This window comes from Gymnoscopelus braueri (assembly GCF_963280865.1).
Source record: "Gymnoscopelus braueri genome assembly, chromosome: 18".
NCBI classification, from domain to species: Eukaryota; Metazoa; Chordata; class Actinopteri; order Myctophiformes; family Myctophidae; genus Gymnoscopelus; species Gymnoscopelus braueri.
In genome coordinates, this window is record NC_137618.1 from 2,938,027 (window position 1) to 2,961,503 (window position 23,477).

Sequence of the window (23,477 nt, forward strand, 5' to 3'; positions counted from 1 at the left end):
GTTTCTGATGTCACAAACATTAATGATGGCAAACCCAATGTTAAATGAAAAGTGCCCGAATCGCTCTGAAACTTTTTCTACCCCCCCCTAAGTGGGGGTCTACGAACAAATACTTCGGGCTCGGATTTTGGCTCCGCCCCCCGGAAGTGGGTGAAACAGGCACCTCAAACACTTGGTGGAATTGTTCAAAAATGTTCAAAGTGTTTTTTTTTCGATTTTGTATATTTCTTAGATGCTTCTTTTTATGCAGAATTTTTCCCTTTTTTTTTTTTTTTTTAATAATTTTATTAACAGACAGAATTGCTCAGTAGCCCCCCCCTGCCCAAGAGGACGTTTTGGTATTGCAGCTGAAAGTGCTGTATAAGCCAGAGACAATTGACTTGGGATGAGTATATCTGAGTGATGATTTAAGCTCAAACCTTTTGAAAAAGGTTTGAGGGACATACACCATATGATATTAAATATCAAATATTTTTTTTAAATTCATGGTGTAGATCCTTTAAATATACAAATACATTACTGACATATTTAATTAATTTATACTTGTCAAATGTAATAATAAATGTGGAAATAGCCGATCTACTAGCTTAGATCTGAGCTTGTAGATCTGCTTTTCTTCTTTATTTTTTTTCAACATGGAAATCACTGTGACGATTATGCAAAATAATGTAATTATTGTTTTTAGACGATTACGTAATAATTGTGACAGGCCTAATGTGAGCTTGTAGATATTGTCACCAATGTTTAGCAAAGTATCAAAAATAGAATTAATTTATGAGAGGGGGAAACGACATACAATTATGGAATGTGAAGATAAGGTTTCTGCCTGACAACGACATTATGTAACTTCTGCTTTGTGGTCATTACCCCCGCCCACACTTCCTTCCTGTCTCTCTCTCTCTATGCACTGAAACTCTACAGCCTCCATTTTGAAACACGGCCCATATGGGAAGTGAGCGGTGTATGACTCCATCTTGACGGACAGGGAAGGAGTGAGACGACGCAGATAATATGATTACATCCTTCTAGTGTGGTGTGATATATGTAGAGTAAGTATCTTTATGTATTATGTCCTTTAATAATTCCCTCTGTTCTGCTGTTATGAAGGTTATTGTTGTGTTAGTTTTGACACCAGGGTTTCTCCACAAGCGTTGTTGGTTTGGTCACAAAGTTGTTGTGACGAGGGCTGGCATGACGCTGTGGGCCCGTGGCCACCGTTATTACAGCGATAGACTGAGCAGCATCAACTTATTTTATGATACAGTATTTTATTTTAAAAAAATGCTACGGCAAAGGATATCATAGTGAAATCTATGTAACAAAAATATTATAGAAAATAAATGAAAATGACAAAGATTGAAATGATCTTCCTACAGTGACTGTGGTCTGCTATGATGTCAGTCCAGTTTTTGAAAATATTTGTGAATCTATATGTTGGTGTCTGTCTGTAGGGAGGGAGGGAGGGAGAAAGAGGTAGTGAGTGAGTGAATGACGGAGGTAAAGAGTGTCCAAGTGAGTTTAGTAACAACTGATTGGTTGTAGAACATTGTCATGTTGTTCTTTCTTGTAAAAACAGTCTGTATGTGACTCAGTAAAGGAGCATGAGGACATGTGGATATATTTATGGAGTGAAATGGCATCATTTATTGCATATGATAGTAGGAGAATAGGGATGTTCTGCCCATGACATGCACGCACGCACGCACGCACGCACGCACGCACGCACGCACGCACACACGCACACACACACACACACACACACAGGTCATGGATGTTGGAGGACCTGGCCTGGGTTTTGACATGTTCCATTTTGTTCCATTTGTACACTCTCAGAGTTACTCAGTCAGGAGGCCATCTTGAAATCCCCAGCTCCTCCTGTGCCGAAGTGTCCTTGAGCAAGTCACTGAACCCTGACTGCTCCTGATGAGCAGGTCGGTGCCTTGCATGGTTTCCTCTGGTGTGTGTGTGTGTGTGTGTGTGTGTGTGTGTGTGTGTGTGTGTGTGTGTGTGTCAGGGCTACATGACCTTTCACCCCAAAAATATTGTGAAGCAATAGGCTAACCTGCAGTGGTGTAAAGTAACTAAGTACATTTACTCAAGTATTGTACTTAAGGTATTTTGAGTGGTGCCAACCACTCCTACATTTGACCGTGTGTGTGTGTGTGTCTGTCCGTCCGTATCTTTGCGGACGGCCTCATCAACATGTTTGTGTCTGGCCTCAACAGCTGCAGCTGATTGCAACACAAAGATGCAACCAGTTACACTAATTAAACACAAACAGGAGTGCAACACATGCATAATGAACTCATCAAAGTGGGGTCATACCTATGTTCCCCGGACCTATGTTCCCCCACTAAGGTTATGGTTAGGGTTAGGTTTAGGTTAGGTCCTATATTCCCCGATTTTTTTACTTTGCTGGAGTATTTCCAATTTTCATCACTTTTACTTCTACTCCACTACATCTCAGAGGCAAATATTATACTTTTACTCCACTACAATTATTTGAAAACTTTAGTTACTTTGTAGATTTGGATTATTATTACAAAACATGCATTAACCACTTCAGCCCTATTTACATCTCAGCCATTTGAAAAAAGCCGATCTACAAGCTCAAAATGCGTAGCGATGCGACACATTGTGAGCTTGTAGATCTGCTACAAATAAAAAGATTTGTATACATTTTATTCATTTGAAAACTTGTGAAATTGGACATTCTGCATAAGGACTACTTTCTACTGTTGGTACTTTAAGTTCATTTTGATAACAATACTTCTGTACTTTTACTCAAGTCAATTTAAACTTTAAACATTTACTTTAACTCTTTCAGTGCCAAGAGTATTTTCATAAAGTACTCCCAAACTGCCAGGAATTTGTGTTTTTTTTTATTTTGTAATTTTGTAATTTTTCATTCAAATAAATGATCTGATTGGGGTTTTAAACCCATAATACAGTTCTACCAGTAGAGAGCAACAAATCGACACATTGATGATCTCGCTGGCTCACTCGCCCCCTCCCAAACAGGCTCACGTCATATCCGGTCAGAACCGGATGTTGACATTTTCGACAATCGTTGATCGCGCTAAATTACGATGCGATACACGACTACGATGACTGATCGTCACCCAGACCAAAGAGAGTAGACGTGGACCTCTCCGTTCGCTTTTTATACCGTGTGAAAAACCGTGACTTTCCCTATTCTGGCCGAAAATCACCGGAGAAAAACAACGTGACCCGGAAATGAAATCTTTTTTTTTACATCCGGCTCCGGGTGAGTCTGATGTAGTCAGGAAGCGAAAGTGATCATGAAAAATATACAGAATAGCGCGACCACAGTCAAAAGTAAAAACTCGGGATTTCTCGTGCTGGCACTGAGGGTACTCGGGAAAAACTCGGGATATGTCGGGGCGTGGCACTGAGAGAGTTAACAGAGTATTTCTACATTGATGCCTTCTAAGGGCACGGTCAAACCACACTTTTATTTTACCTATGGGGCGGAATCTGCCAATGCTTAGTCAATGAGAATGCGTGGATTCATGGTCTTGCTCATCTTTCCGCTTGCCGCCAGTGGTGGAAAAAGTACTCAAATTCTTTACTTAAGTAAAAGTACCAATACTGCAATATAAAAATACTCTGTTACTAATAAAAGTACAAAAGTATTGGCATCAAAATGTACTTAAAGTACCAAAAGTAAAAGTACTAAATATTTGAAAATAGCAGATCTACAAGCTCACAACATGTCGCGATGCAACGCGTTGTGAGCTTGTAGATCGGCTATTTTCAAATAGCCTAGGTACAAAATAGGGCTAAAGTGGTTAATGTATGTTTCATTATATCATAGTTTGTATCTGAAAAGTAACTAGTAACTAAAGTGTTCAAGTATATGTAGTGGAGTAAAAGTACAATATTTGCCTCTGAGATGTAGTGGAGTAGAAGTAAAAGTATTGGAAATTGGAAATACTCAAATAAAATACAAAAACCTCAAAATTGTACAGTACTTAAGTAAATGTACTTAGTTACTTTCCACCACTGCTTGCCGCGCACACCTTGCGTTTATTTGAAGCAGATAAATCCTCATGACAGATGCTGCTCTTAAAACAATTCTTTTTTTTTCTTCTTTTTTTTTTAAGTGTTCAAAAATAGCAGATGTATAAGCCCATAGCACTACGCAAAGTTTACAGTTTAGGCATTTAGCAGATGCTCTTAACCCAGAGCGACTTACAGTAAGCAAGATAATGCATCATAATACACATAATACATCAAATGCATGAAAATAGTAATCTAATAATAAAGTATTACATAAGTGAACTTATATATCTTGTTAAAATCAATAGTTAAAATCTAATATGACACAGATGCTTTCCCGGTTTTAATGGGTTAAGACGAGTTATAAGTTATACATGCATTTAAAAAATATATATATAGGGAGTTGTGTTAAAAAGTATAAAGCACAAAGTATATATTGCTGCTGTCGGATGGAAACCTTGTATTATTTTAAAAAACAAACATTTTAAAATAGTGAAAAGATTTTTTCACTGCTTTTGCATGACACCATTGTATGATGAAGTAGGGCGTTAACAACAACAGCAAAAAACATACAAAGTTGAAATATGGAGATATGAGAGGTTTCAGCCTGACAGCAACGATATACAAAATGTTGTGAATATTGGCTGTTATATTAATGTGTCTTTTCTTCTTCATACAGGAGTCATGGCAGCCGCCAGCGATCAGGGTAGGTCACAACACTGTCTCTTACTTCCTATCAGGGTAGGTCACAACACTGTCTCTTACTTCCTATCAGGGTAGGTCACAACACTGTCTCTTACTTCCTATCAGGGTAGGTCACAACACTGTCTCTTACTTCCTATCAGGGTAGGTCACAACACTGTCTCTTACTTCCTATCAGGGTAGGTCCTACTGTTTCTTTCTTCCTATCAGGGTAGGTCACGCTGTTTCTTACTTCCTATCAGGTTAGGTCACAACACTGTCTCTTACTTCCTACTAAGGAGTTCCAAAAGCAGCCACGGCCAAATTCTGGAGTGTGTTGTATTTCTGAACCTCCATGTGTCGTCATGGCATCAGGCGCAAACAAATCAGTCAGCTCCTATCGTGTATTGGAGGCATTAAACTGCGTGCTAGCAGGCTTGTAGTTGTAATGAAGAAGAGGAGAAGAAGAGACGTCAGGTTTCCAGGTTCCAGAATCATTCAGTGTGTTTATTCAACAACAAACAAACAGCATCATAGCAGAGAACCAGGGAGCCGGGGCTCCCCGACAGCCTCACGTCGTGTGAGACAGTACTAACTAGTCATTTCACAGTCACTTCTTTATACACTGTAGGTAGCTGACATTAGAATGCAAACGTGGGGTGGGGGTCAATGAGAGCCCCCACCTGTTGATGGCTGAACTGATTAGCAGCTGAATGCCAAGAAGCCAGACCTGGCGTCTCCAGGTTAACACTTGCATGACTAAGCCATCAATATGACCGATTTTGAGAATTTAAAGTGGATTATCTTCTCTCATGAAGCTCTGAGAAAGTTCCCCTTTCATGACTTTTCCTAAATATTTGTTATCATCTCCGTTTTTCTTTCTTTCTGAAACGTATTATAAATATGAAATATATACCATATATACCATCCCAGCCGTTATATTTCGGCTAAATTGACCGCTCTCCCCCTCTCTCCCCCATGGAAGAGTAGTTCACACCTCGAGACCCCCCGCAGAGCGCCCGTAGACAGCAGACTCGCTGCTGCGAAACGAGTCTATGTTGCCATGTCTGCTTATTATAAGCGACTTTGGGCTTGTTTTTCACGTCTTTCTATTATTATTGTTATTATTATTACCCATATAATTACATTATAATGGTAATACTTTTCTACTCCACTACAGCTCAGAGGCAACTCTTGTACTTTTACTCCACTACAATTATTTGAAAACTTTAGTTACTAGTTACTCTTTTTCGAATTCAGTTATTGTAAAGGCACTGAAAATAATGAATAAAAAAAGAATGAAATGGCACCATTGCAGATGAGATCCCCACATACACAAATCACAAACATGATGACATATAGGAGACAGACAGAAATACACTCTAGCCTACTGCTTCATGTCTCACTGTTTTCTCAGGGCACAACGTATGCAGTAACATTTTCATAGACCTGCCTGCTTATTTCTCTCTCAAAATTTGGCAACCCATTTCACTGCGCTGAAGGGACAGAGAGGGACAGGAGAGGAGACGCTTCTGTCAGCGTGGACAGCTGATAGAATGAGAGCTTTACGCTCAGACAATTATGTGAATATTATATAATATAATATTGGTTTGTCAAGAGATATCCATGTGTTTTGGACAATGGAGATAGTCACGTAATTAGACAGTGGCTTCAGCGTTCATATAGGCTCCATGTTTCACTGAAGAGTTTAATGTGACGCTACAGATTGCGCTGTTTTATACGCTTTTTTTAAATAAAGATTTTACATACAGAATCTGCAGTAACCATTACATTTTATAATACTATTTTATATATATATATACTACATTACTATTTTATAATGTTTCTGCCTGCCTACAACAACAACATTATGTGGGCTCACTGACTGAGCAGAGTGCAATTGAGATGTTAATAGTTATTTAGAAGACAATGGAACCCCCCACTGTTTGGGGGAGAAAGTGTGAACTAGTCTGGAGCCCAGAGGGGAGACAGCACATAGGATAGCCTGATTTGGGGATCAAAATGATCGTTTTTCAGGCAGTGTGGAGGATAATGAAACCTCAGTCATGCAAGTGTTAAACAATGGAGATGTCACCCGAGGGCAGAGTCCCTGAATAGCAGATAAGCATACATAATGCATACAAGCTCACAACGTGTCCCATTGAGCTTGTAGATCTGCTATTATCGCTGAATGTTGGCCTATTACGACATGGCCAGAACAGGGTCAGAGTAGCAGAGGCTAGATGCTTTGATATAAATGCATGTTTATTATGACAATAAAGTATTGAACCTCGAACCTTGAGGTATAATCTCCTTTTACTCATTAACCCATTAAGACCTGAGGACGATTCTATAAATGCCTTTTAAATCAACGGTTCTCAAACTTTTTCATGTCAAGGACCCCCAAAATGATATGTATTTGGCCGCGGACCCCCATCTGAAATGTTTTGTGCCCAGGGACCCCCAGAAGAGAAGAATTGTGTTAAAAAATGCTAAATTTTTCATAACATTGAAAACAATTTATATGTACAAAGCAGCGCGGTACAAAGTGACGCGCTGTGAGCTTGTAGATCTGCTATTTTTGAGAACCACTGTTCTAAATCCTAAGAGTTTCTGAAACACATATTTTAGATTTTAGCTATATATATATATATATATATATATATATATATATATATATATATATATATATAGCTCAGATCTAAAATGACACGGATGATTTCTCTGTTTTAATGGATTAAGACGATTGCAGGTCACTATGCACAAGTTATACGAACATAACAGTTATGAATATAGGTTTTGTAAGAAATGATAAAGCACAAATCATATATTGTTGCTGTCGGGTGGAACAGCAACAATATACATAAATGTTGTGAATATAAGCTGTTATATTAATGTGTCTATTCTTCTTCATACAGGAGTCATGGCAGAGGCTAGAGATCAGGGTAGGTCACCACACTGTTTCTTACTTCCTATTGAGTTATATAATAATAATGGATTTTATTTATAATGCACTTTACATTTGAAAAAATCTCAAAGTGCTACAATAGGCAGCCGCAGTTGCATAAAAAGAAACATCCCACCATTAAAAACATCTGAGAAACTGAAACATAACATTTCAAACTTGAGGAAATAAAGCCTAGAGGTAAAACAAGCTGAAAAAAATGCTCTGCTAAAAAGGTAGGTCTTTAGTCCTCTCTTAAAGGAGTCAGTTTGGGGGGGGGGGGGGTGGGGTTGTGGGTTGAGGGTTGTACTGAGACTATATACTTACATAGTTCGTAAACAAAACTTTCACAGGTATCCTATATTAAAATTGTCATAAGGGAGGACCGGCCAGACCTCTGACATCACGCTCATGTCACCATGACTCAGCCATAACCATAAAAGGAGTTCCCAATGCAGCTGCGCCCAAATATGGAGTGTGTTGTGTTGCCAAACCTCCATGTGTCGTCATGGCATCAGGCACAAACAAAATTAGTCAGCTCCATATATGGGTACTATATGGGCATTATACTGATGACATCAGCGATCTCCATATATGGGCATAAAAGGGATCCCGGACCTCTAGTAACTTAAATTAACGTAAGAAATGACTGACATATTTAATAACTTTACACTTGTAAAGAATAATACATGTGGAAATAGCCGAACTACACGCTTGTAGATCTGAGCTTGTAGATCTGAGCTTGTAGATCTGCTTTTTATTTTCTAACATGGAAATCACTATGACGATTATGCAAAATAATGTAATCATTGTGATTAGATGATTATGTAACAATCATGAAGACATTGGGACCTACTTTATTGACCTGACATGACATCATACAGTATGTGCACGGTGCACCAGTGTGTGACCGGATAGTGTGTTGATCACTCACAACGTCTGGTTCAATTCTGTCTGTAGACCAGTGTTACATCTCTCTCTCTCTCTCTCTCTCTCTCTCTCTCTCTCTCTCTCTCTCTCTCTCTCTCTCTCTCTCTCTCTCAGGTCTTTTAACAGAAAATGATGAAATTAGGATTGTGATGGTTGGGGGTTGGGGAAATGGAAAGAGTGTCTCTGGAAACACCATCTTGGGTCGTAAAGCCTTTGAATCCTATGCGTCATTAGTCCCTGTGACAGTGAGCTGTAAAAAGGCCAGTGGTAAAGTGGATGGCAGAAAAGTTTCTGTTATTGACACCCCCGGTGATGGTAAGTAACAAGAGTAGGTAAAGTGATGGAAAAAGTAACATTAACAGTTATAACAGTAATATAACTAATTACTATAACATTTTGAGTAATAGTATTACAGTTACTTTTCCCCAAAAGTAACTCATTACAATGTTCTGGCTCCTTGGTGTAACTGTGTGTCCAGACGTAGTGTGTTTAGTGTGATTTGTGTTGAGAGGATTTAGTGTAAAGTCAGTGTTTCAGCACAGTGTGGTTCTCCCTTTGAAAACATTCTGAACATACAGTAGACTACACTGGAGATAAAGCCTGGGTGGACAGTAGACACACACACACACACACACACACACACACACACACACACACACACACACACACACACACACACACACACACACACACACACACACACAAACACACACAGTAACCTGCAAATCAACTTGAGTCAGTCTAATATATTTAGCTGTGTGTTGAAGGAGCACATTTAACACAAGTAACGGAAAAGTAATATGACGAGTTACATTTGACAATGCTAAAAACACGGGGTGATTATAAATGTAATATTATTTTTGAAAAGAGTAACTATTAACACGTAATATATTACTTTGTCTTTTTTTAGTAATGAACCCAACACTGGACACACCAGCTGCAGGCTGGTTTGGCTTAACAACTAAAACCAGGTACAGCCGCCAGGATGTCATCAAACAGTGTATTGGTTTAGCTGCTCCTGGTCCACATGTGTTCCTCTATGTGATCCAACTGGGAAGATTCACATTAGAGGATCTGAGATCTGTGGAAATTATTCAGGAAGCATTTGGCCAAATGTCAAATAAATACACCATGGTTCTCTTCACTCATGGTGACCGGCTTGAAGATGAATCAGTTGAAGACATTGTGACGGATAGCCCAGAATTACGAGAACTGATCAGTGAATGTGACGGTCGCTATCATGTCTTCAACAACAAATCTAAGGATCCCTCTCAGGTCACTGAGCTGCTGGAGAAAATCAACAGGATGGTGGAGCAGAACGGAGGAAGCCATTACACCAACCAGATGTTCCAAGAAGAGGCCATGAAACAAGGTGAGAGAAGGAAGTCATTCTTCATTAAAGGAGCTCAGTGGAGCAGTAACTGGTGGGAGGGTCTTGTCATGGGCCGCAATGTACTCAAGTAAATACTCAAGTATACAAAAGTACTCATTACAAAGTACATTTTCTTTTTAAGATCAATGTATTGTTGTATTGACATTCAGAAAACAGTGAACAAATCTACAAGCTCATCACATCGTGTCACATGACGTGTTGTCAGCTTGTAGATCGGCTATTTTCACTCTAATCGAAACTGGCCTTAAAGGACCACTTCACCCATTGTCAATGTACCTTTAATTACTCCTCACTAATGCTCATGAAAGGATCTACACCATGCATTTAAAAATCACACCCAGTGTGAAGTGAGCGGTACTATTTATGAGCGAAGTTTTAAGTTAATGTCATCATGTGTCTCGCTAGCCAATCACTGCACGTCCTGCAAAGATAAGTTTTCAGACCCTTTGCTATGACACTTGTATATTTGCACAGCTCGGTGCTCAAAAACAACAGTGGTCATCACAGTGATGGAAGCCCACTTCAAGTGAGTGGTGCTATTTATGAGTTATTAATTTCATCATGCGTCTCGCTAGCAATCACAGTACGTCACAGCCAATCAGCCAATCACAGTACAGCGAAAGACAAGTTTTCTCGACGGAAAGAAACATTTTCGCCACGGATGGGTCCCAAACCCACTTATAGGAGCGGCTACACCGCTCAAAAATACACACATACAATAATATCATATTGTATGTGCCTCAAACGTTTTTCAAAAGGTTTGAGCCTAAATCAAGCCTCATATCATTCCAACTAACTTCTCTCTGGCTTATAAAGCACTTTCACCTGCAATACCACATTGTCCTTATTTGGCACGTGGCGCTATTGAGCCAGTTTGTATGCATGTTATCTTATCTCCTGGTTCTGTGTGGAAAAAGTTTGAAAAAAAACATATTTTTTATTTTATTTTTTATGTTGGAACTGAAAAACGGGAGGGATTGAATCGCTTGTGACGTCACATGCGGGGCAAATCAGTTTGGTCTGTTTTGACACAAATTTACATAAAACCCCAGATATGCTGTGAAGGCCTGAGTGCTCAAACTGGGGTATTTTTGGGGATAGAAGAGAGGTAGGGGAGACCAAAAACACAAAAAAAAGAAGGAAAAGTAAAAATTCATGGTGTAGTCCCTTGAATGCTCACTACCAGTGACATCATCGTTAGGAAGGTTTTTATTTTTTTAAACAATGTTTAACATTACATTTATTGTTTTATTATGTGTGAGAACAATGGGTTCTATTAACTAACTTTCCACGAATAAAAAGCCTGCAGTTTCTAGCTTTCAATCTGCATCTGCACCGCATCAATCTTTTTTTGTTGTTGTCTCCGCCAGGCCGAAAGGCATGGCGAGAGTATGTTTTGCCCCCTGTCCGTCCGTCCGTCCGTGTGTGTGTCCGTCCGTGTGTGTGTCCGTCTGTGTGTGTGTCCGTCTGTGAACAGCTAATCTCCCGCACCGTTGGCTTGATCGCAGTGAAACTGTGCACACACACTCCCTGGATGCCAATTCAGAACCTCTGCCCCAAAATGTTCACATGGGCCTGTTATAGCGCCACCAGGAGGCCGCTTTTTGCAAAACAATTTTTTTGACAGTACTCCTACAGATTTTGTCCAAACATCATGCACATTGGTACACAGTATCTCTATAGTCATTAAACAAAATAGGTCTTTCCTATTTTTTATACTCCATCCTGATTGGCTAAAAATGGCTTCCAAAGTTTAAAGGAATGCTCCGTTTTGAACAAAATGCCTCAAATCGTGAACACAGTATGCAATTTCCGTGAAACTTTGCACGCACATTCCCACTATGCAGAGGGAGAAATGCCACTTGAACATTTTCAAATCGCACTCATGGTGGCGCTATAACAGGCCGATTCATGTTTTTACCTATAACTTCACCGATCTGTGTAAAACTCTGTATGCGCACTCCCTAGAGGTCAAGGAAAAACCTTTGCACTGCATTTTTCACATTTGCCTTTATAGCGCCACCAGGAGGCCGACTTATGTAAAATGTTTTCTTTATATTACTACTTCCGATTTCATCCAAAATTCACGCAAATCGGTATACATGATCTCTATAGTCATGTGATCAAGGTGAATCTGTTAGATTTTTCATATTCCATCCTGAAAGGCTAAGATTCACATCTAAAGTTTGCAGTAGTGGCTCGTTTTGAACAAAATGCCGCAAATCATGAACGCAGCGCCCGATTGCGGTCAAAGTTGCACGTTGCGGAAGTTGCGGAACAAATGCCACCCTTTTAAGATTGGCTTGTTATAGCGCCACCAGCAGGTCTAATTTATCAAAACATTTTTTTTTAACAAAATGCATCAAATCATGAATGCACTGTCAGATTGCCGTGCAAGGCCTAAGAATAAATGGCACCCTTTTCACATTGGCCTATTATAGCGCCACCAGGAGGCCACAATAACCTACTTGACCTGGCGGAGACATGTGCTTCGAGGAGCACTTGTTCTAGTTTTTGTCTGTTTTGTCTGTTTGTTTTGTTTTTCTTTCCTCACACTGTGTTTGTTGTGGTTTGTGTTATGAAGCACTTTGTAAACTTGTTTTTGAATAGTGCTACGTTTAAGTAGCACACACGTTTATTATTATTATATTACTTTATCAAAATATATTCAAAACCAAGTCAAGTTGAATATTATGTTATGTTAATACATGTGTTCTAATAGGTCAAGGTCAAACTGGCCAATTTGTGCAACAGCAGATTAAGAACTTAAAAAATGACACATTAAACTTGAAACAAAAACATAGATGTAAAACAACCATAAGATCCAGATCATAAGTGTCCACAGCAACAAAGCAGCCCCCCCCCCTCCCCCAAATAACCCTAACCCTGGTCTGATCTACCACTATACAGCACTGTGGATGTACCAGATTCTACAGGAAAAACACCAACGTCTGAAGGAAAGTGATAAACTACTCGCAGAAAAAGACCAGAAACTTAAGGAAAGTGATAAACTAGTTGCACAAAAAGATAAACTACTCGCAGAAAAAGACCAGAAACTTCAGGAAAGTGATAAACTAGTGGCACAAAAAGATAAACTACTGGCAGAAAAAGACCAGAAACTTCAGGAAAGTGATAAACTAGTGGCACAAAAAGATAAACTACTGGCAGAAAAAGACCAGAAACTTCAGGAAAGTGATAAACTAGTGGCACAAAAAGATAAACTACTGGCAGAAAAAGACCAGAAACTTCAGGAAAGTTATAAACTAGTGGCACAAAAAAATAAACTACTGGCAGAAAAAGAACAAAAACTTCAGGAAAGTGATAAACTAGTGGTAGAAAAAGATAAGCTACTGGCAGAAAAAGACCAGAAACTTAAGGAAAGTGGTAAACTAGTGGTAGAAAAAGATAAACTACTGGCAAAAAAAGACCAGAAACTTAAGGAAAGTGATAAACTAGTGGCAGAAAAAGATAAGCTACTGGCAGAAAAAGACCAGAAATTTCAGGAAAGTGATAAACTAGTGGTAGAAAAAGATAAACTACTGGCAGAAAAAGAACAGAAACTTCAGGAAAGTGATAAACTAGTGTCACAAAAAGATAAACTAGTGACAAAAAAAGATCAGAAACTTCAGAAAAATGATAAACTACTGGCAGAAAAAGACCAAAAACTTCAGGAAAGTGATAAACTAGTGGCACAAAAAGATAAACTACTGGCAGAAAAAGAACAAAAACTTCAGGAAAGTGATAAACTAGTGGTACAAAAAGATAAACTACTGGCAGAAAAAGACCAGAAACTTCAGGAAAGTGGTAAACTAGTGGTAGAAAAAGATAAGCTACTGGCAGAAAAAGACCAGAAACTTAAGGAAAGTGGTAAACTAGTGGTAGAAAAAGATAAACTACTGGCAAAAAAAGACCAGAAACTTAAGGAAAGTGATAAACTACTGGCAGAAAAAGACCAGAAACTTCAGGAAAGTGATAAACTAGTGGTAGAAAAAGATAAACTACTGGCAGAAAAAGAACAGAAACTTCAGGAAAGTGATAAACTAGTGTCACAAAAAGATAAACTAGTGACAGAAAAAGATCAGAAACTTCAGAAAAATGATAAACTACTGGCAGAAAAAGACCAAAAACTTCAGGAAAGTGATAAACTACTGACAGAAAAAGACCAGAAACTTCACGAAAGTGATAAACTACTGACAGAAAAAGACCAGAAACTTCAGGAAAGTGATAAACTGCTGGCAGAAAAAGACCAGAAACTTCAGGAAAGTAATAAACTACTGACAGAAAAAGACCAGAAACTTCAGGAAAGTGATAAACTACTGGCAGAAAAAGACCAGAAACTTCAGGAAAGTAATAAACTACTGACAGAAAAAGACCAGAAACTCCAAGAAAGTAATAAACTACTGGCAGAAAAAGACCAGAAACTGCAGGAAAGTAATAAACTACTGGCAGAAAAATACCAGAAACTTCAGGAAAGTAATAAACTACTGACAGAAAAAGACCAGAAAATTCAGGAAAGTAATAAACTACTGACAGAAAAAGACCAGAAACTTCAGGAAAGTTATAAACTACTGGCAGAAAAAGACCAGCAACTTCAGGAAAGTAATAAACTACTGACAGAAAAAGATCAGAAACTTCAGGAAAGTGATAAACTACTGGCAGAAAAAGACCAGAAACTTCAGGAAAGTAATAAACTACTGACAGAAAAAGACCAGCAACTTCAGGAAAGTAATAAACTACTGGCAGAAAAAGACCAGAAACTTCAGGAAAGTGATAAACTAGTGGTAGAAAAAGATAAACTACTAACAGAAAAAGACCAGAAACTTAAAGAAAGTGATAAACTACTGACAGAAAAAGATAAACTACTGACAGAAAAAGACCAGAAACTTAAGGAAAATGGTAAACTAGTGGTTGAAAAAGATAAACTACTATCAGAAAAAGACCAGAAACTTCAGGAAAGTGATAAACTACTGGCAGAAAAAGATAAACTACTGGCAGAAAAAGACCAGAAACTTCAGGAAAGTGATAAACTAGTGGTAGAAAAAGATAAACTACTGACAGAAAAAGACCAGAAACTTCAGGAAAGTGATAAACTACTGACAGAAAAAGATAAACTACTGACAGAAAAAGACCAAAAACTTAAGGAAAATGGTAAACTAGTGGTTGAAAAAGATAAACTACTATCAGAAAAAGACCAGAAACTTCAGGAAAGTGATAAACTACTGGCAGAAAAAGACCAACAACTGTCAGAAAAAGACCAAAAACTGCAAGAAAGTAATACACTACTGGAAGAAAAAGACCAAAAACTGCAAGAAAGTAATAAACTACTGGCAGAAAAAGACCAAAAACTGCAAGAAAGTAATAAACTACTGACAGAAAAAGATCAACAACTGCAGGAAAGTAATAAACTACTGACAGATAAAGACCAGAAACTTAAGGAAAGTGCTAAACTACTGAAGCAGAAAGATGAAGAGCTGAGGATGAGGAAGAAGGAATGTGGTGATGTCATCAAGGAGAACACACAGCTTGGTGAGAATTACATTAATAAAACATTGTCTCTACAGATGATTGATCTGTCAATGGTTCATCAAAACATAATTATCTTCATCCTGCCATTGCAGCTCAGCAGATCTGTGTTCTGAAGACTGAATTAGAGAAACAGAGGTCTGCATCAGACCAAAACACAGGTCAGTAAACTGAAACATATTCTTTATGTGTTGTAGACATTAGTAAGTTGATAAATAATAGTCTTGTATTTCAGAGAGTGGATATATCTCTACAGCAGACCACAAACTACCAATCAGAAGATGGAGCATCGACTTTCTTCCAGGAAGTTAGTCATCAACATTTCTTTATAACGCTCCAAACTTACTGTAAAGTTAATCCAATGTCGTCCAGTAACCCTCTTCTTTCTCTGTGTTGTTGTCAACACATCCATTGTTTATGTTGTGCTACAGAGGATGAACAGACCACAGACTCCATTCTTCCACTGAGGAGGAGAGAGAGTATGAAACGGCTTCCTCCACTAAGTGAGTCCATGTTACTCTCTCAAACATTGTGCCATCATGATGAGACTCGTATTAATTCTGATGATTTTTTTGGTCATTACTTTAACATATGGTAAAACATAAACTCAAAATACACATTACCTATACTTCTATTCTATTATTTTCTATTCTAATCTATTGACAAGAAATAGGAAATCCACTCTGTGTAAAGTAGAATGCTGAGGTGTATGATGATCACATTGCTACAAAGAAGCTCCATATCGTTGCTGTCGGGCAGAAACCTTGTATCTCCATATTCCATAACTTTATTTGTTAATGAATGTCCTACCTTGTCATACAAGAGTGAAAATAGCAGATCTACAAGCTCACAAGCACGTTCCCGACAGCGATGAAAGGTTTGAATGTTCACACAGTGTCAAGGGGCTACATGTATCTCTGGTCCATAGTGTTAGAAGGAATTTGTTCTCCTTAAGGCTATGGTACTTTAGAGCCGTTGCACGCATACCATAGGCTTCACAGCCTCTCGTCTTTAGTAAAACATAAAAAATACCCTTTTGCTACTCACCAAAAAAAAGAGGGTTTTATGGAGTTGAAAGCCTAGTCTCCTTAGTGGGAACACTCTGAGCCCCTCACCTCACGTCTAAAATATACTTTTTGACCAAAACGTAAAATAATCCACCATATGAAAAAAAAAAAAAAAAATTGTTACTCCCCTGCGCCCCCTACAGATCAGATCTGTAGAGGGCGCAGGGGAGTAACTAAATGTTTTCCCCATCCAGTGGATTACTTTAGATTTTGGTGAAGGGCCCTATGCTCTTATGATGGCATGTAGGGCCCTTCAGTCTGCTCCCTCACAGAACATCCTCATAACATCTCTTGATGACATCAACTTTTGTGTTGTGTTGTGTTGTGTTGTGTTGTGTTGTGTTGTGTTGTGTTGTGTTGTGTTGTGTTGTGTTGTGTTGTGTTGTGTTGTGTTGCAGTGGGCGGAAAGACAACAGATGAAGACTCTACTCTACCAGTGAGGCAGAGAAGACACAGTAAAGAACGCCCTCCAGATAGTGAGTCTATGCTGTCTCTCATCACTCATTTACCAATGAATTAAAATAACTAATAATTAAATATCTAACACAAAGACGGTGTGAAGACGGTGTGAATCACATTTTTTACGATGTCACTGAGTGATGTGTTGTTATGAAAATATGTTTTATTGATCATAGCTATGACTGCCACACACATGGGTTATTCACCTTTTTGTTTGTGAGAGCACCACACACAGGTTGTGTTTTATCCTCAAATCTTTTAAAACCAACATATACGATGTATAGGCTATTTGCAAGCATAGATCTTTGCCTACCAATACACATGGGGACTTCTGCTTTGTAGCATGTTAGAAGATGATCGGGACGTCCCACAACTGGACATCAGTTATGACCCTCTCACACAATGCAAACACAGACTGACTGAATGACTCTCACTGCATGGCTTTTTCACTGGAATATGAAAAAACACAATCTGGGAAAATAAATCTGAGATAAATGTATTTTTATAAATCTGATAACATTGTAGCGGACGGGGTGTAAATGTTTTAGATGACATAATTTCCGGGTGAATCCTTCTCTGGAAGTCAAGGCATTCAAAGGTTGAAGACAACACCATGATGACGTAATATTACGTCTTTGGCAGTGAAGCGTTGGATTTGAGATGACGTAACATTACGTATTTGGCAGTCAATGTGTTAACTCATGTTGCTGGGGACCCCCTGGAACCGCCTCATGGACCTCAAGTCTGTGGTTCAGTTTTGTAACTGTTTTGGTTGTGTTGTGTTTCAGTGACAGTCCAAAGTCGGAAATAACAATGGGGTGGGGGGGGGGAGTCAAAGGAAAAGGGCGGGGGTGGGGTGGGGGAGGGAGTCAAAGGAAAAGGCCGGGGGGGTCGTCTTAGGGAGAATGGTACTACCTCCCTTCTGAAAGGTGAATTTTCTGGCCTTTGAAGGAACCCAGCGAACAGCATTTCTTGACAGATGGGGTTATACTATTCCACAACTGGGTGGCAGTGGTGTAGAAGGAGAATTTACTCATGTTTGTTTTATGGTATGGTACTGTAATAAATGTGGTTTTCTATCGTACTACACAAATGGTAGATAATGTCAGACCCTGGAAGCACGACAAACAATCGTGTACAAATGTACAAGAGCGATCTTTATTCAATTATACTCAATTAAGTTACATAGAACTCAGAACAATAGAGTGCTTTTAACCGCACACTAATAAGACCATTTGCTATTTAAAATACAGAGCTTTTATCATGTGCACACAATGTTATGCAACAATACAATATTGGTTGCACGGGTACTTAACTCGCCAGGCGGCGAGACCCTCCCCCGGGGTCTGAGCTCGTCACAAGACGTGGTGCTCCGACCCTGTGCCCAAGTCCAACTAACTGTTTTATCGTGTCTGTGTCCACTCCCCTCCTGAAACCAATGCAGTCACTGCGTCCCGGCTCATCTTCCACACCGGCATTCATCAGTGTCAATCAATGAGTCGGTGCTCCCCCACACACATCACAGTACTTACGAGCCGTTGCGCGCATACCCCAGGCAGTGCAGCCTCTCGTCTTTAGTAAAAAATAAAACATACACTTTCGCTACTCACCAAAACAAAGAGGGTTTTATGGAGTTGAAAGCCTGGTTTCCTTAGTGGAACACTCTGAGCCCCTCACCTCACGTCTAAAATACACTTTTTGACCAAAATGTAAAATAATCCACCGGATGGAAAAACAATTTTTCTTACTCCCCTGCGCCCTCTACAGATCATATATGTAGAGGGCGCAGTGGAGTAATGACATTTGTTTCCCATCCGGTGGATTGTTTTACATTTTGGTCAAGGGCCCTACATGCTCTTATGGTGGCATGTAGGGCCCTTCAGTCTGCTCCCTCACAGAGCATCCTCATAACGTGATGCTGTGTTGTGTTGTGTTGTGTTGTGTTGTGTTGTGTTGTGTTGTGTTGTGCTGTGTTGCAGTGGGTGGAGAGACAACAGATGAAGACTCCACTCTACCAGTGAGGAAGAGGAGACGGAGTAAAGAACGCGCTCCAGATAGTGAGTCTATGCTGCCTCTCACCACTCATTTACTAATTAATTAAATTAACTAATACTTTGGAAATATTTAAATATCTAACAAAAAACTGGGCTGTTGGATATGGTACTTGTGTGAATCAAATATTTTGCAATATCACTGAGTGATGCGTTTTTATTGATCATAGCTATGACTGCCACACACATGGAATGTCACCTTTTTGTTTGTGAGAGGACCACACACAGGTTGTGTTTTATCCTCAAATCAACATATACGATGTATTGCAAGCATAGATCTTTGACTACCGATACACATGGGGACTTCTGCTTTCGGACTCCCCAATGTGAACTCTAATTAGCAATGGGAGATTGTCTTCAGTCTGTCAGACATTCACAGACCAGGATTTCCATCTCTCCATCCTAACAGTGCACATATTTACATTATGCAGCACTGTGGGGACGCACATAACAAGATGCTGATGCTAAACTATAAAATTGACATTAGAGATGATGTTAGAAGATGATCAGGACGTCCCACAACTGGACATCAGTTATGACCCTCTCACACTATGCAAACACAGACTGACTGAATGACTCTCACTGCATGGTATTTTCACTGGAATATGAAAATGTGTCTGTGGCTCTTAAATCACCTGTGATATTGTATAGGTTATAGTATAGTTGCATAGTAGTTGAATACTGTGTAGCAGTGGTTCTCATACTGTACAGTATTTGGCCACGCACCCCCACCTGAAATGATTTTTTGCCAGGGATCCCCATACAAGATTTATGTTGTTAAACGTGTTCAAGATGTCTGAAAATATCTGATCTAGTCTCAAGCTAGTTTCAAATAGCCATTAGAGTTAAAGTGGTTAAAGAGATTTTGGTGCTATATTAATTCATTTTGCTATGGGGACCCCCTGGAATCCCCTCAAGGACCTCAAGTCTGTGGTTGAGTTTTGTAACTCTTTCCGTTGTGTTGTGTTTCAGTGGCAGCAGACAGCAGTATGGACTCTCCCATTGTGTCTGAGCTGAGACTGGTGCTGCTGGGGAGGAGCGCAGCAGGGAGGAGCGCAGCAGGAAACACCATCCTGGGCAGGGAGGAGTTTGCTGCTGAGGCCAGCTCCTCTGAACTGAGCAGGAGGAGAGAGGGGGAGGTCTGTGGGAGACGGCTGGTGCTGGTGGACGCTCCATTCTTCTCTGGACGCTCTCCGGAGGAGACGAGGCAGGATGCGGGGCTCTGTGTCAGTCTGTCTGCCCCGGGTCCCCATGCCTTCCTCCTGGTCCTACCGGCAGAGTCCTCCTCTGGAGGAGGAGAGGCCAGAGGGATGATGGAGAAGATGCAGGAGGTGTTTGGAGAGAGCTGCTGGAGACACGGCGTGGTCGTCGTCATCCATGAGGACGGTGAGAGAGAGCAGAGTGTTCAGGAGTTCCTCCAAGCAGGGTGTCAGGAACTTCAGCAGCTTGTAGAGAAATGTGGGAACAGATGCTACATCCTGGACGTTAAGGACAACAGCCATGCTGGTCAGGTCTCACAGCTGCTGGAGAAGATAGAGAGCATGGTGGCAGGAGACACAGAGAGCTTCTACAGCACTGAGACCTACCAGGAGGTAGAGGCCCAGGTCAGAGAGATGGAGAGGAAGATTCAGAGGGACATGGAGGAGAGGAGGCACGTGGAGGAGCAGGAGATGAGGGAGAGGTTTGAGAAGGAGCTCAAGGACTCTCTGACGAAGATAGAGGGATCCATCCAAGAGCACGAGGGAGACATCAGGAAGATCGACCACCGAACGAGTGAACTGGAGAGGCAGGTGAGGGAGGAGAGGGATGAAGAGAAGAAAAAAGAGCTGGAACGAGAGCTGAAGAGGGAAACAGAGAGAAGGGAGGAGATGGAGAGAAAGCTGGAGAAGTCTAGAGCGAAGAGAGAGAACGAGATGAGAGAGAGGGAGGAGAGACACAGACAGGACATGGAGGAGATGAGAGAGATCTACCAGGGAGAGGCCAGAAAGGAAGCAGAGAGAAACCTGATGAACGTTCTCCTGCCTGAGATCCAGAGGAACATCATGATCTCAAAGACAAAGATGCAGACAGAGTTTAACAGACGACTGGAGGAGAAGAACAGAGAGATGACAGGACTGAGAGAAGAGTTAAAGGAGAGAAACAAAGACGTGTCAGTGTTGGAGGTGTTTCTGGAAAAACACCTAGAACTTTCTGGTCACAAATGAAGAAGAGCTCAAGCCTGTGAGTTGTTTTATATCTGCTGTCCAGAACAGTCAGATTATGTCCGTCTGGAAGAGAACAATCTTTAAAATGTGAAACTGTGTTACTGTTGACCTAATACATCCACCTATAATGCATGGTGACAGACATCGAGAACCATGACTTCATACAGTAGCAGTACGTTCAGAAATGAACTGTAGAGTGCTACAGTAGTTCAGTAAACACAATATTGATTGATTGATTGATTGATTGATTGATTGATTGATTGATTGATTGATTGGTTGAACATATATTTGTACATAATCTGTAAAATTGAAAAAAAACACAAACATGATCAAGAGCTTATATTTGTGGTGATTTGAGTCACTAGGCCAGTGGGATCACTGTATGTCTCTCTACAAGGACAGTTGGCTCAGCAGGGAAAGATTTTTGACTTCACTTTGTTTGTTTTTGTATTAGATGATGTATGATATTTCTCTCCATTTCTCTCTTTTTTGTTTTACATCAAATATATGCAGTATACAGTATATCAGTTTGACAAACTGCATTATGACATGGTGAACACTACAGGTGTATTATTAGTTTGAATACAAAAGAGGAAAGAAATGCTTGTGTCATTGTTGTTGCATTATTCATTATCGTGATGCAGACCTTTTACTTTCTGTCACTGGAAAACAAGGAGAGGTGTGTGTGTGTGTGTGTGTGTGTGTGTGTGTGTGTGTGTGTGTGTGTGTGTGTGTGTGTGTGTGTGTGTGTGTGTGTGTGTGTGTGTGTGTGTGTGTGTGTGTGTGTGTGTGTGTGTGTGTGTGTGTGTGTGTGTGTGTGTGTGTGTGTGTGTGTGTGGGGCCCTCACTATACTTGTGAGGGTCAAAGGTCCCCAAAAATAATAGTAGAATATGTCGTTGTATGGTTAAAATGCTTTTTTTCTTCTAATTTTACAATAAGGTAAAGACTCAGGTTAACTCAGGTTAACTGTGACTCAGGTCACAATGTACATTTTTTTTTTTCTTTAATTATAATTGTTTTAATGTTATTTAATTCTTATTTTGGCCTGATTTTACCATCTCTATTTGACCAATATAAATCTACAGTACAAGCATATAAATAGATCTTTATCATGTAAGCATGTATACGAGCTTGGCTAATCAGGGGCAGTAACATAGGACGCCCAGCTTGCCAGTCACAACGCGGGCCCACATGGAAAGAAAATATATGAACCTATATTGCCACATATATGTTCAACATATATGCCACATATATGAAATTGGACCCCTACATATATGTCTTTCAACATATATGCACATATATATGTATATATGCACATATATGCGCATATATATGAATGCTGCATATATGCCCATATATGTAGGGGTCCAATTTCATATATGCATTATATATATATGCTAAATATAGGTCATATATGTATATTTACACATATATGTTAAATATAGGTCATATATGTTTATTTACACATATACAGTATGTTAAGGATATGTATACCTACATAAATACAAATATGCATACCTACATGAATTAAATAAAACACAACATCTGGAAGTTATTAAACATTTATTCAAAATCTCAATTAAACATAATCACAACAGAAAATAATTGGTTGATCTTAGACAGGAATAATAATTTCAATTATCTGCCTTTCGGCGATGCCTGAGCTCTGTCAACTTGCTGTTGATGGCTTGACCCAGCTGGCCTTTAGTTGCGTGCGGCCACTTCTTCATTGTTGCCTCTGCAAAGAGACCAAAAGGACATGAGACGACAGTGGAAAAATGCCTCGAGTCTATCTTCTAAAGACTCCAAGCATATAAGTTTTGCTACACCACCTGATTTAGTGTACATGTGTTTCCTTGTGAGTTTATCGGCTGATAGCCTAAAGCCTTTATTCAAACAGTATCTATTTTATTAGTTTATTCGTTTTTTTTTCATAAACATGCAATTATTTTGAATTGTCTGAAAAGTGAGTGCATTTATGAGTCCAAGACACCTTCTATATTTACAATTATTGGTTAGAATTATGTAATAATAATAATAATAATAATAATAATAATAGAATTATGTAAGTTTGTCTTGTCGAATGATCTCATGGTATGTTTGACATCACATGAACTTCACTTGTACGAACAACAGATTATCAGCACAGGTTGTTTACCAGAAAGAGCAATAAGATATGCTTCGCAAATAAATTAAAGGCA

At 39.5% G+C, this 23,477-nt stretch overlaps 2 protein-coding genes across 4 annotated transcripts; both read left to right on the top strand.

Moving 5' to 3' along the window:
* Positions 1-921: 921 nt before the first annotated feature.
* On the top strand, positions 922-15,372 carry LOC308105754 (uncharacterized protein; the record flags this gene model as incomplete). Its single annotated transcript, XM_080456681.1, has 8 exons — positions 922-1,049; positions 1,834-1,931; positions 4,703-4,729; positions 7,623-7,649; positions 8,693-8,893; positions 9,489-9,950; positions 12,882-15,053; positions 15,365-15,372. Exons 3-8 carry the CDS (start codon positions 4,708-4,710, stop codon positions 15,370-15,372), a joined length of 2,892 nt encoding a protein of 963 aa, XP_080312807.1. The 5' UTR covers positions 922-1,049; positions 1,834-1,931; positions 4,703-4,707.
* On the top strand, positions 15,130-21,603 carry LOC308073741 (uncharacterized protein). Of its 3 annotated transcripts, XM_080412846.1 has the most exons (7): positions 15,130-15,497; positions 15,590-15,655; positions 15,730-15,801; positions 15,926-15,997; positions 16,960-17,037; positions 19,000-19,077; positions 20,044-21,603. In XM_080412846.1, exons 1-7 carry the CDS (start codon positions 15,449-15,451, stop codon positions 21,273-21,275), a joined length of 1,647 nt encoding a protein of 548 aa, XP_080268972.1. In that variant the 5' UTR covers positions 15,130-15,448; the 3' UTR covers positions 21,276-21,603. The 3 variants fall into 3 exon arrangements, with proteins under 3 accessions (XP_080268972.1, XP_080268973.1, XP_080268974.1); XM_080412847.1 differs by lacking the exon at positions 16,960-17,037; XM_080412848.1 differs by lacking the exons at positions 15,926-15,997; positions 16,960-17,037 and having other exon boundaries at positions 15,754-15,801.
* Positions 21,604-23,477: the final 1,874 nt, after the last annotated feature.